The sequence below is a fragment of the Pan troglodytes genome, chromosome 3, assembly GCF_028858775.2.
Source record: "Pan troglodytes isolate AG18354 chromosome 3, NHGRI_mPanTro3-v2.0_pri, whole genome shotgun sequence".
Classification (NCBI taxonomy): domain Eukaryota; kingdom Metazoa; phylum Chordata; class Mammalia; order Primates; family Hominidae; genus Pan; species Pan troglodytes.
Window position 1 is genome coordinate 73,490,644 of NC_072401.2, and position 13,472 is coordinate 73,504,115.

General features: G+C 37.9%; 1 protein-coding gene and 1 pseudogene across 20 annotated transcripts in view; one reads left to right on the forward strand and one right to left on the reverse strand.

Annotated features, from left to right (window-relative positions):
- AASDH (aminoadipate-semialdehyde dehydrogenase) overlaps positions 1-13,472 on the forward strand; it is a 53,995-nt gene that overhangs the window by 33,268 nt on the left and 7,255 nt on the right. For 10 of the 20 annotated variants that reach the window (XM_063808849.1, XM_063808850.1, XM_016951691.3 and 7 more), the window contains 6 exons: positions 3,644-3,885; positions 4,258-4,364; positions 4,858-5,030; positions 5,474-5,666; positions 7,602-7,717; positions 8,998-9,793. In XM_063808849.1, the coding sequence (XP_063664919.1) occupies positions 3,644-3,885; positions 4,258-4,364; positions 4,858-5,030; positions 5,474-5,666; positions 7,602-7,717; positions 8,998-9,793 (1,627 nt within the window). Of the gene's footprint in view, positions 1-1,600; positions 1,851-3,643; positions 3,886-4,257; positions 4,365-4,857; positions 5,031-5,473; positions 5,667-7,601; positions 7,718-8,997; positions 9,794-11,320; positions 11,438-13,472 lie in introns of those variants that run through there. The other 10 variants (XM_016951684.3, XM_054683106.2, XM_063808852.1 and 7 more) reach the window with 3 other exon arrangements.
- On the reverse strand, positions 2,057-3,008 carry LOC736844 (large ribosomal subunit protein eL8-like; annotated as a pseudogene).

Consider the following 13,472-nt stretch of genomic DNA (forward strand, 5'->3'; position numbering starts at 1 on the left):
TTTATAAGGATAAGATTGTCAGTATATCAATAAGTACTTTGTTATATCAATAAGATGTAACAATTATACATGTATATCCACCTAAAACTAGCTTCCAAATACATGAAACAAAAATGGACAAAATTGAAAACATAAGTAGACAACTCAATGGTTGGAGATTTTAATATCCCACTTTCAATAATTGATTGAAAAACTAGACAGAAATCAGCTAGTATCGAAGACTTGAACAACATTATCAACCAAATGCCATATATGGAACACTCCATCCAATGATTGCAGAATTCTTTTTAAGCTCATTGGCACGTTTCATAGGATAAGTCATATGCTAAGCCACAAAACAAGTCTCAGTAAATTTAAAGGTGACCATGTGGGATTTATCCCAGGAATGCATGTTTGGTTTAACATCCAAAAATCTATTGATGATATATACTACGTAAAGAATAATGAACAAAAAGCACATACCTATCTTAATGGATGCAGAGAAAGGATTTGGCAAAATCCAACACTCATTTATGATTTTTTAAAAAGCTCCTAACAAACTAGGAATAGAAGGGAACTTTCCCAATATGAAGAAGGGCACCTACAATAGAACTACAGGTAATATGACACCATACTTGATAGAAGACTGAATACTTTGACCCTAACATTGGGAACAAGGCAAGCAAGTTTGCCTTTGCCACTTCAACATTCTGGTGGTTCTTGCCAGTACAATAAGGCAAGAAGGAAAAAAACTAAAGGTACTTACCTTGGACAGGAGGAAGTACAACTCTTTATATGCAGTTGATGTGATCCTGTATATAGAAAATATTGTAGGGGGGTGGGTGTGGTGAGGAGGACTACTAGAAATAATAAAGTTTAGTCAGGTTGGAGGATAGAAGATCAATATACAAAAATCAATTGTATTTCTATATATATATTTGTACATATATATGTATATATATTAAAGAAAAATCTAAAAATGAAATTAAGATAATATTTACACTAGCATCAAAAACAATAAAATAGGAATAAAGCTAAAGAGCAAGATTTGTACACTGAAAACTATAAAGCATTGTTGATAGAAATTAGAGACCTAAATAATATTTTGTCTTTATAGATTAGAAGTTTTAATATTGTTGAGATTGCATTTCTCCCCAAATTGATCTGTAAATTAAACACACTTCCCAGCAAAATCCAGTAGGCTTTTTTGTTAGAAATGAATAAGTTGATCCTAAATGTTATATGGAACAGTGAAACCCAGTCCTGATCCATACTATAGAATACCACTTAGCAATAAAAAGGAATGAAACTGTTGATACACTTAGCAGCATAGATGAATTGTATCTATGTTGAGTGAAAGAAGGCAGGCCAAAACAGGCTACTTATTTTATGATTCCATTTATATAAATGGAATATATAATTTCTATTCATAATTATATATAATTATATATATAATTTATATTAATGGAATTATACAAGATTATTCTGATCTGTAGCGACAGAAAATAGATCAGTGGTTGTCTGGATAAGGGGTCCAGTTGGAGAGGAGACTAACAGTGGTACACAGGTAATTTTGGGAGTGATAAATATTGCTGTCATCTGAATGTTTGTGTCTCTCCAGAATTCATATGTTGAAATCTAATCCCCAATCTGTTGGTATTAAGATGTGGGGCCTTCAGGAGATCACTATGTCACAAGGGTGGGAACCTCATGAATGAGATTAGTGCTCTTATAAAAGAAGCCTGAGGTTGCTTGTTGGTTCCTTCTACCATGCGAGAACACAGCAAGAAGGTACCATCTATGAAGTAGAGTACTCACCAGACACTAAGTCTGCCCATACCTTGATCTTGGACTTCCCCATCTCCAGAACCGTGAGCACTACATTTCTTACCTAGTCTACAGTATTTTTGTTACAGTAAGCCAAATCAACTAAGACAGTTATGTTCATTATTTTGATTGTGGTGATGGTTTTACTAGTATATACATAAAACATATTAAATTGTATACTTAAAATAGTTTATTATATGTCAGTTATACCTCAATAAAGCTTTTGTTATAAATCTTTATTCATTATTGTTTTACTTAGGCACATTTTTAAAGGAAAATTTCTATTATTTTAATTATTTTTATTTACAGAAAACTCAGCAGTGTACATTTAACCCAGTTTAGTGGCAGGTTCTTTAGCGTTTGCCTTTTCGAGCTTGGCGATGCGAGCCACAGACTTGGGAGCCAGGACATTGCCGCCCCAGTGACGGTGGATCTCATCGTATCTGTCATTGTAATTGGTCCTAATAGCTTCCACTAGCTTAGCCAAAACGCCTTTGTCTTCCAAGTTAACCTGTGTGAAGGCGACAGTGGTACAGGTCTTCCTGTGGACTAGACATCCCAGTCTTCCCTTCCCCTTGATAATGCAGTAAGGGACCCCCATTTTATGACACAGGGCAGGCAAGAAGACAACCAACTCGATGGGATCCACGTGTGCAGTCACCACCAGCTGAGCTTTCTTTGTTCTCCACCAAGGTGTTGACGGTGTTAACTCCTGCTCAAAGGACAGGTGGTCTCTTACTGGGGACATCCCCTTTGCCAGCAGCTTTCTTCTCAGCCCAGGTCAATAGCCTCTGCTTCTTCTCTTGCTTTGTCTCTGGTCTGTACTTGTGGGCCAGCTTAAGCAGCTGAGTAGCTGTTTGGCGGCCCAGGGCCTGGGTGAACTGGTTAATCGCAGGAGGCACTTTCAGCCGCTTATTGAGGGATGGTTCTCTGCCGCTGCAACCTGATAGAGCAGGGCTATTTCACAAAGTGAGTGAGGTCTCTTTTGGGCTAGATGTCCTGCCCAGTGCCAAAATTCTTAGGCCTTTTCTCAAACAGGGGATTCACCACTTTCTTGTCCTCCTGCTTCTTCACAACAGCAGGGGCCAGAGCCACCTTTTTTCCCTTGGCCTTTCCTTTTGGCATCTTGGACGGCGGGAGGAGAGAGCTACTTAGGCACATTTTTAAACCCTTTTGTATACTTTTTATACAGAGTAAGAAAGGAAAGGTAAATTGATTTTATAGATTTTGTCCTTTTTATCCTAAACCTTTTTGTATAATCAGTATGATGAAATATAAGTAATATTTTTGCTTGAGTTTTTTTCTAAAGCATAAGTGATATCCACATTAGGAAGATAATGTTGGGCCAGGCATGGTGGCTCATGCCTGTAATCCTAGTGCTTTGGGAGGCCAAAGTGGGAGGATTGCTTGAGCCCAGGAGTCCAAGACCAGCCTAGGCAACACAGGCCCCATTTGTACAAAAAATTTAAAAAATTAGCTAGGTGTGGTGGTACGTGCCTGTAGTCCCAAGCTGTTCAGGAGGCTGAGGTGGGTTGATGACTTGGGCCTGGGAGGTTGAGGCTGCAGTGAGCCATGGTCATGCTATTGCACTCCAGCCTGATCAACAGAGTGAGACGCTGTCTCAAAAAACAAACAAACAAAACCAAAAACAAAAACAAAAAAAAAAACAAGAAGATAATGTTGCACCAGTAGTTTTCCAAATGGGATTTCCCATTTGATAAACACAGCCTTCATTTCCATGTGGGCTCCAAATGTTAACTTTGAAATAATAACTACAGTGCTTACCTTTTTAAAGAAGTGAAGGAAAATAAATAAATTATTTTTAATGTATCTACAGGCAACACCAACATTGCTTAGAAGATTTGGATCTCAGCTTATCAAGTCAACTGTTTTGTCAGCCACTACTTCTCTTCGAGTATTAGCCCTTGGTGGTGAAGCGTTTCCATCATTGACAGTTCTCAGAAGCTGGAGAGGAGAAGGCAATAAAACACAAATATTTAATGTTTATGGTATCACAGAGGTATCAAGTTGGGCGACCATTTATAGGATTCCAGAGAAGACTCTTAACTCTACTCTCAAGTAAGGGTTTTCATTGTACTATATAGAGAAGAGAGGCTGTATATTTCTAGGATCTTAACACTGACAGTGTTTTTGATAGGTGCTGGGGTAATAATTTTAGAAACATGATTGTATCTGATATTTTAAGTTGGGAATCCAGAACCTTCCTTACTATAGCTGGTGCCAAGATACTGCTACAACTTTTTGTACTAAATAGTAATGAATAACATATATGGTTACCTTTCCACCTAACCTTTTCCTCTTGTCAGTCTTTGAATTAGAGCGTAACAAACTTTTTTTTTTCTTTATTTGGTACAGTATGATTTAAATATATTGGAAAATATTCTATTCAAATGAAAAATTTTAAATCTGCTCTGGATCTTATTTTCATAGATGTGAATTGCCTGTACAACTGGGATTTCCACTTCTTGGAACAGTAGTTGAAGTCAGAGATACTAATGGCTTCACAATTCAGGAAGGCAGTGGCCAAGTATTTTTAGGTTGTTTTATATTTGTTGATTGGGAATTTTTTTTTCAAGAAAAATGATCTGATGTGTTAATTTTATTCCTTTCGTCTTTTTCTTTTGTCTATCTCATGCTTTTCAGTGATAATTTTAAATCTCATTCATATAGTCATGAAATACCAAATGTTACAATAATTATTTCAGATAATAATGTCTAATACATTAATAAAAGTAATTTAGAGACTGTAACTTGGACCTTCATATTTATATTTATAGCCAAAATTATATTTAATCAGTAGTCTAAGAATTTTTTTAATTCCATAAATTTTAAGAAATAAATTTCATTTTATCTCTGCTTATTTACTGAACTTATTGTGTCTGATTTTATCAGATAACATTTTAAAATGAGCCCATCTTTTAATATTTAAATTTTGAAGTTTAGTCACTGAACTTTTGGAGATGTTGATTTTATGGTTTTTAATATATTTCCCTTGGATTTTTATGACATTGGTGTTTATATCTTGGGAAGGTGGCAGAAACAGAGTGTGTTTTCTTGATGATGAAGTGACAGTACCACTTGGCACAATGCGAGCTACAGGAGACTTTGTGACTGTGAAAGATGGAGAGATTTTTTTTTTGGGACGAAAAGACAGTCAGATCAAACGTCATGGCAAACGTCTTAACATTGAACTTGTGCAACAGGTAGAACTATTTAAATATTGAATATCTATTAATATATGTAAGTAGTAGAAGCAGCCACCACCAATTTTCTATGCTGGGGTCTCTATTATTTACACCTGACATTTTTGTGTTAGTGATGAATTACAATAAAGGGTATGAATAATTCAGGGTGTCCCTTATCCCCAGCATGAAGAGATGGTTATTCTTTAAATAAGTGACAAATTAGATTTTGATATTTGTGAAATTTAACTGGCTTATTTTGCTTTAGGATCTATTATTTTGAAAAATATTATGAACCCTCTGTGCAAGTAATAGTAACAGTAGCAAAGCAATTTTTAAAAAATCTCCAGTATATTCTAAAATTTAATTCAGCTGTTTTGATTTCAGACATAAAAAAAAATAAGCTTTTAGGAAGCTTGTTTGTAAATATCCTCACTGGCAAATTAGGATAATCTGTCTTATAGGTTGCTGAAGAGCTTCAGCAAGTGGAGTCTTGTGCAGTTACATGGTATAATCAGGAAAAATTAATTCTCTTCATGGTGTCTAAAGATGCTTCAGTAAAAGAATACATCTTTAAAGAACTGCAGAAATATCTTCCAAGTCATGCAGTCCCGGATGAGCTTGTATTGATCGATTCTCTACCATTGACATCCCACGGTAAAGTAATTTAAAGCAGATATGTTTCAGTGCCAAATAATACTAATTGTATTCATAACTAGCTTAATGATAACATAAATCTTTATTTTTATAAATGGTACTAGCATTTATTGTGATAGACCCTCTTTTGACTGCTTTGTATAATTAATTCATTTTATCTTCAGAAAATCCTGTGGATAGGTGGTATTATTCCTATTTACAGATGAAGAAAATAAGGCTTAAAGAGGTTAAGTAGTTAGGTGAGGCATGGTGGTCAGCGCCTGTAGTTTCAGCCACTCAGGGAAGCCAAAGTGGAGGATGGCTTGAGGCCGAGAGTTTGAGGGCACAGTGTGCTATGTTTGTGCCTGTAAATAACCACTATACTCCAGCCTTGGCAACATCTAAAAAAAAAAAAAAGAGGTTAAGTAATTTTCCAAAAATCATTTTGCGAGTTAGTGGTTATATTAGTATAGTAGTCATGGTTCTCCAGAAACAGAACCAATATATAGATAGATAAAATATTTATTGTCAGGAATTGGCCCATGCAATTATGGAAGCTAAGAAGTCTAATATCTCCCTTTGGCAAGCTGGAGACTCAGGAAAGTCGGTGCTGTATCCAGTCTGTGTCCTAAGGCCTGAGAATCAGGGGAGCTGATGATATAAATCCCTGTTTGAGGACAGGAGGAGATGAGATGTCCTAGCTTAAGCAGTGATGCAAGAAAAAGGGTGCAGGCCAGGGGCGGCAACTCGCGCGGCACTTTGGGATGCCAAGGCAGGTGGATCACTTGAGGTTGGGAGTTTGAGACTGGCCTGGCCAAAATGGTGAAACCCTGTCTTTACTAAAAATACAAAAAAATTAGCTGATTGCAGTGGTGCACGCCTGTAGTCCCAGCTACTTGGAAGGCTGAGGTGGGAGGATCACTTGAACCCAGGAGGCAGAGGTTGCAGTAAGCCGAGGTTGCGCCACTACACTCCAGCCTAGGCAACAGAGTGAGACTCCATCTCAAAAAAGAGAAAGAAAAAGCGTGCAAATTCTTCCTTTCTCTGCCTTTTTTCTATTTTGGCCCTCAACAGTTTGGATGATGCCCAATCTACTTTACTGAGTCCTTAATTAGTTTCATCTACTAATCTCATCCAGAAGCACCCTCACAGACCCAGTCAGAAAAATGGTTAATCTGGGCACCCTGTGGCCCCCACCCACATTGATACATACAATTAACCTATCACAGTGATAGAATTGATATTCTGTCTAGGACTGTTTTTTATTTTAATTTTATTTTTATTATTGTTTGTTTTATCTGTCTAGGACTGTTTGACTTCAAAATATATAATCTTAATCACCATATTGCCTTCCCAATTTCATTTTTATTTAATATATACTTCAACATGCAGTAATTGCTCAGGTAATGGAACTATTTCCTTAACTCTTGAAATTGAGATAAATTGGATAAATATTAGCTCCTTTTTTCCTTTTTCTTTCTTTTTTTTTTTTTTTTGGAGATAGGGTCTCACTTCTTCACCCAAGCTGGAATGCAGTGGTGCAGTCAGGGCTCACTACTGCAGCCTCAACTTCCTGGGTTCAAGTGATCCTCCCATCTAAGCCTCCCGAGTAGCTAGAACTACAGGCCAATTTTTTAATTTTTCTGTAGAGACAGGGTCTTGCTGTGTTGCCCAGGCTGGTCTTGAACACCTAGCCCCAAGCGATCCTCCCACCTCAGCCTCCCAAAGTGTTGGGGTTACAGGACTGAGCCACTATGCCTGACCTGTTTCTCATCTATTTCTCTCTACATTCTTGATAGTATCAGACAACTTTTTAGAATTGATTGTTGACAACAAACTCTTTATATGATTTCTGTGTTGTACAAAGAAAAATGTATATGGCTAATGAATATATAAAGGCTTTGAGTGAAATTTTAAAATGTTTTAAAACATTTGTTATTTCTCTTTTATATTAAGGCAAAATTGATGTTTCTGAGTTAAACAAGATATATTTAAACTACATAAACTTGAAGTCTGAGAATAAGCTCAGTGGGAAAGAGGACCTTTGGGAAAAATTACAGTATTTGTGGAAGGTACAATTTTTAAGTTATAAAATTATTATTATAAAGAGGTCATTTTATATCTTTAGGGACTGCTATCATCCTAACAAGTTGGATAAAATTTTCTGAGAATGTTATTGCTACCCAGATGTTAGCTAGTATATCTTCATTTATCCAATTTGTATTAAAATGAAGGTTAGGTTCTCTACTATAAGACTAGATTAAGTTTCCGACAAAGAAATTTATTGAAAGTGAAGTAGTCATAAAAGGCACAAGTAGACAAAGCCTGTTTTGACATAACTTTTCTCTAAGAGGATCGGTGGAATGTAGTAACACTCTTGTCAGAGCTGAGAAAATAGCCAAATCTTGCTATAGCACAGTGTGTTGTCTGTTATACTTAGGGCTTACATCATTATTCTAAAAGAACTTTCAGTACTAATATGTATTTCTACTTGAGAGAGTTTGTTTAAGAATATATCTCAGTAAGTTAATAATTTTTCTTAAATAAAATGTAGATTTTTCTTTTCTAAAGGGTTCTGAAAAGAGGATGTAATTGTGTAGCCTTGTCTAAAAATAGAGGGTATCTAAGATAAAAGTCTCTTCTACTTCATTTTTAGATTCTTGGAAAGTAATTTTGCTTTATATGAAGCAGCCAAAGACAAATTATTCCCATATTATAGAAATATTGGCTATTGGTGTCTTGTGGGCTTTATAATAAATAAATCAGATGTTTTTGTCCCAATTTTATGGGTAAGAAAACTGCTCTAAAGGGAAGTATATTTTGTACTTTTAGAGTGAATTTGTGACAAAATTGGCAGTACAGTGATCTCCTTTAACATAAATAAAATAATTTAAAACTTTATTTTTATTATTAAAAGTATTTATTTTATATTTCTAATTATTATTATTATTATTTTTGAGATGGAGATTCACTCTGTCGCCCAGGCGGGAGTGCAGTGGCGCAATCTTGGCTCACTGCAACCTCCACCCCCTGGGTTCAAGCGATTCTCTTGCCTCAGCCTCCGAGTAGCTGAGATTACAGGTGGCTACCACTGCACCCAGCTAATTTTCGTGGTTTTAGTGGAGGTGGGGTTTCACTGTGTTGGCCAGGATGGTCTCGAACTCCTGACCTCATGTGATCTGCCCGCCTTGGCCTCCCAGAGTACTGGGATTACAGGCGTGAGCCACTGTACCCGACCTATATTTCTAATTATTAATGTAGGTACTCTCATCTCTATATATTACCTGTAAATGTTGAAGTCTTTTGCTTTTAGACCTTTACGTCACATATTTCTCTATTCTCTCATCTGTAGTCTACTCTGAATCTCCCAGAAGATCTTTTGAGGGTTCCTGATGAGTCACTCTTCTTAAATAGTGGTGGAGATTCCTTAAAGTCCATCCGGCTCCTCAGTGAGATTGAAAAACTTGTTGGTACATCAGTACCTGGGCTTCTGGAAATTATTCTCAGCAGTTCCATTTTAGAGATTTATAATCACATCCTTCAAACAGTGGTTCCAGATGAAGATGTGACATTCAGGAAGAGTTGTGCCACAAAAAGGAAACTCAGCGACATTAATCAAGAGGAAGCCAGTGGAACATCTTTACATCAGAAAGCCATCATGACTTTCACTTGCCAGAATGAGATTAATGCTTTTGTTGTACTGAGCAGAGGGAGTCAAATTTTGTCTCTGAATTCCACTAGGTTTTTAACAAAGTTAGGACATTGCTCTTCAGCCTGTCCTTCTGACTCAGTTTCACAGACCAACATTCAAAATTTGAAAGACTTAAATTCTCCAGTTCTTATTGGGAAGTCAAAAGATCCATCCTGTGTTGCAAAAGTTTCTGAAGAGGGGAAACCTGCGATAGGGCCTCAGAAAATGGAGTTACATGTGAGGTGGAGGTCAGACACAGGCAAATGTGTAGATGCTTCACCGCTGGTTGTAATACCCACTTTTGATAAGTCATCTACAACTGTGTACATTGGTTCCCATTCTCATAGAATGAAGGCAGTTGACTTTTACTCTGGGAAGGTAAAATGGGAACAGATTTTGGGAGATCGAATTGAATCCTCAGCATGTGTATCTAAGTGTGGAAACTTTATTGTGGTGGGTAAGTTTTTGAATTTGAGGTTTGTGAAGTTAAATTGAATTACCATACAATAATCTTCATAGGCCCAAGTTAAATTTTTTAAAAATCTAAATATGGTGGGTTTGGTTGCTGTCCAAAAATTATAGTTAACCCTGTGCTGATTAATATTGTGGGCCTTGGGGTCAAGAGTCCCTGGATTTGAACCTACCTGTATAGCTATTATGAACTCTGTGACCTTTGGCAAGTTACTGAACCTCTTAGAATTTCACTTTCCTTGTGGGTAAAATGGGAATAATAATAAAATGTGTTGCTGCATCACAAATACCCCAAAACTCAACAACCTAGAACAACACAAATTTATTGTCTCATAGTTTCTATGGGTCAGCAATTCAGGAGCAGCTTAGCTGGCAGTTCTGGCTCAGGGCTTTCACGTGGCTATAGCCATCTGAAAGCTTGACTTGGGTTGGAAAATCTGCCAAGATAGCTCATTTACATCACTATTAGCAGAAAGCCTCAGTTCTTTGCTGATTCTGGCAGGAAGCTTCAATTCTTGCCACATACGCGTCTCTGTAGGCTGCTTGACTGCCCTTACAACATGGCAGCTAACATTCCTCAGAGTGATCCAGGAGACAGCAAGTAAAGAGGAACAGAGTATCTTTTATGACCTAGCGTTCCAAATTCCATACCATTATTTTTTGTTTTCTTCTGTTAATTAGAAGGGCATAACTCAGCCAGGCGCGGTGGCTCACAGCTGTAATATCAGCACTTTGAGAGGCCGAGGTGGACAGATCGCTTGTGCCCAGGAGTTCGAGACCAGCCTGGGTAACATGCAGAAACTCTGTCGCTACAAAAAATACAAACATTAGCTAGGCATGGTAGTACATGCCTGTAGTCCCAGCTACTTGGATGGCTGAGGTGGGAGGATCACTAGAGCCCAGTAGGTTGAGGCTGCTGTGAGTGGTGATTGTGCCACTGTACTCTGGTCTGAGCAAGCAGAGCAGGACTGTCTCAAAAAAAAAAAAAGTGCATAACTCAGTTCAAGCCACACTCAAGGGGAAGAGAATTAGGCTCCACCTCTTGAAAGGAAGTACATCAAAGAATTCATGTACTTTTTTTTTTTTTTCTTTTTTTTGAGATGGAGTCTGGCTCTGTTTCCCAGGCTGGAGTGCAGTGGCGCGATCTTGGTTCACTACAACCTCCACCTCCCGGGTTCAGGTGATTCTCCTGCCTCAGCCCCCTGAGTAGCTGGTATTACAGGCACATGCCACCACACCCAGCTAATTTTTGTATTTTTTGTAGAGATGGGGTTTCACCATGTTGGTCAGGCTGGTATTGAACTCCTGACCTTGTGATCCACCTGCCTCGGCGTCCCAAAGTGCTGGGATTACAGGTGTGAGCCACTGCACCCAGCCTCCTGGACATATTTTAAAACACTAGAATCTTTTATCAAGCTTTTGGGAGGATTAAATGAGATAACTGTTTATGAATCGATTGGTGCATTGCTAGGGACGTGCCACCACACCTGGTTAATATTTGTAATTTTTGTAGAGACAGAGCTTCTGCGTGTTGTCCAGGCTGGTCTCAAACTCCTGGGCTCAAGTGATCTGCCCACCTCAGCCTCCCAAAGTGCTGAGATTACAGGCGTGAGCCACCATGTCTGGCCTGGTGAGCATTTTTTCATAAGTGCTCATTAAGAGTTAGCTACTAACTGCTGCTTAGTTTCATTAAGGTATAGGTGACTTTTACTCTATTAGGAATATGGGGGTCCTGGGTGTAATATCTCCCCCTGACTACAACTCTCTTTTTACTCTCCCAAGTATGTTAGGTTTCATTTTATACGCTCATGGAATCTTCATCAAAGCTTTTCAGACTAAAGGCTTAGGAATAGCTTTCCCTACTTGTGCTATCCTAGCAGCAATCTACTTGAATCTGAATGTGATTCTTCCCTTCTTCCCCTTTAAACAACGGCATTTTGAAAATTATACTACAGAACACTTTCAGTAATACACCTGAATGATAAGAAACTGCTGAATTGTTTCCCAATTTTTTGTGTTTTGCATTTCCACCATCAATGTGTGAAAAGTCCAGTTGCACCACATTTTTGCTAGTACTTGGTATTGTCAGCTTTAACTTTTTTTTTGTTGTAGCCGTTGAAATAATCATGAGTGGAATTTTATTGTGGTTTTAATTTGCCTTTCCCTAGTGACCAGTGTGTTGAGCATCTTTTTTTTTTTTTAGATAGGGTCTTGCTCTGTCACCCAGGCTGGAGTGCAGTGACGTCATCATGGCTTACTACACCCTCGAACTCCTGGGCTCAGGTGATGCTCCCACCTCAGCTTCTGGAGTAGCTGGGACTACAGATACACCACCACACCTGGCTAATGTTTGTAATTTTTGTAGAGACAGAGCTTCTGCATGTTGTCCAGGCTGGTCTCAAACTCCTGGGCTCAAGCGATCTGCCCACCTCAGCCTCCCAAAGTGCTGGGATTACAGACGTGAGCCACCATGTCTGACGAGCACCTTTTCAAAACCTCATTTGCTCTCTGTGTATCTTTTATGAAGTGTCTATTGAAATCTTTTTCCCATTTTTAAGTTTTTAAATTGAGTTTTAAGAATTGTTTTATGTATTCTGAATATAAATCATTTATCAGATATATGTTTTGCATGTTTTCTCTCAGTCTGGGGCTTGTGTTTTATTCTTTTAGCGTAGTGACGTAGTGTCTTTTGAAGTGGAGTCCTTTGTTTTGATGAAGTCCAATTTAATTTTTTTAATGGGTCATGCTTTTGGTGTCATCTTAGCAATCTTTGCCTAACCCAAGGTCAAAAAGATTTTCTTTTGTATTGTCTTTTGGAATTAAACTGAATTGACAGAAATCTTTACCCAGGTGAGTTCTGGGGTGCTCTACTATGTAGGACATTTCTCTTTGTCATCTCTGAGCTGGCCACTACTCTCTTGCTACTAAATAATAACTGCCAGGGAAAAAAAAAAGCATAAAAAGTACATTGGGAATTGGGCCTCAAATGAGTGGCAGCGGCCATAGGCAGAGCTGTCTAGAGAGTGGGCATCAATGAAATTGCCCTAAATAGCTGTCCCCAAATTCTACTTCTCCTGATTTTCATGATCTCCAGGGAATTTGAGTGACCTTCACTTTGTACATTTGAACTATCTCTACTTCCAGTTAGGTTATTTTGGCTACACCAAGGTCAAGGACTCCTGCCCTGTCTTCTCATCCATAGCAGCAATTTGGGAAAAGCAGTTTAGTTGTTAAGAGCATAGGCTCTGGAGATTGACTTCTTAGATTCAAATCTTGGTTTGCCACATATGAGCTCTGTAATTTTTCCCCAGTAATTTAGTCTCTCTGTGCTTCAATTTTGTTATCTATAAAATGTGGTTATAATAGTACTTACTTCACTGTGGGGATTAAATGAATTAATAGATGTAACATACTTAGAATAACACCTGACACATAGTAAATGCTCAATGAACATTGACTATTAACGTTAGCACTTCTTAAACACCTTCTATGCACTGGGTATTTGTTCACATTATCTGAATTGTTGCAATAACCCTGGAAGTAGATGACTCCACATTCTGCAGATGAATAATTTGGGGCTTAGCAACACTGGGTGATTTAAATGCCCAGTGACAGTCGTGATGAAATCTGAATCCAGATGTGTCAAAAATCTCTCTCCACCACAG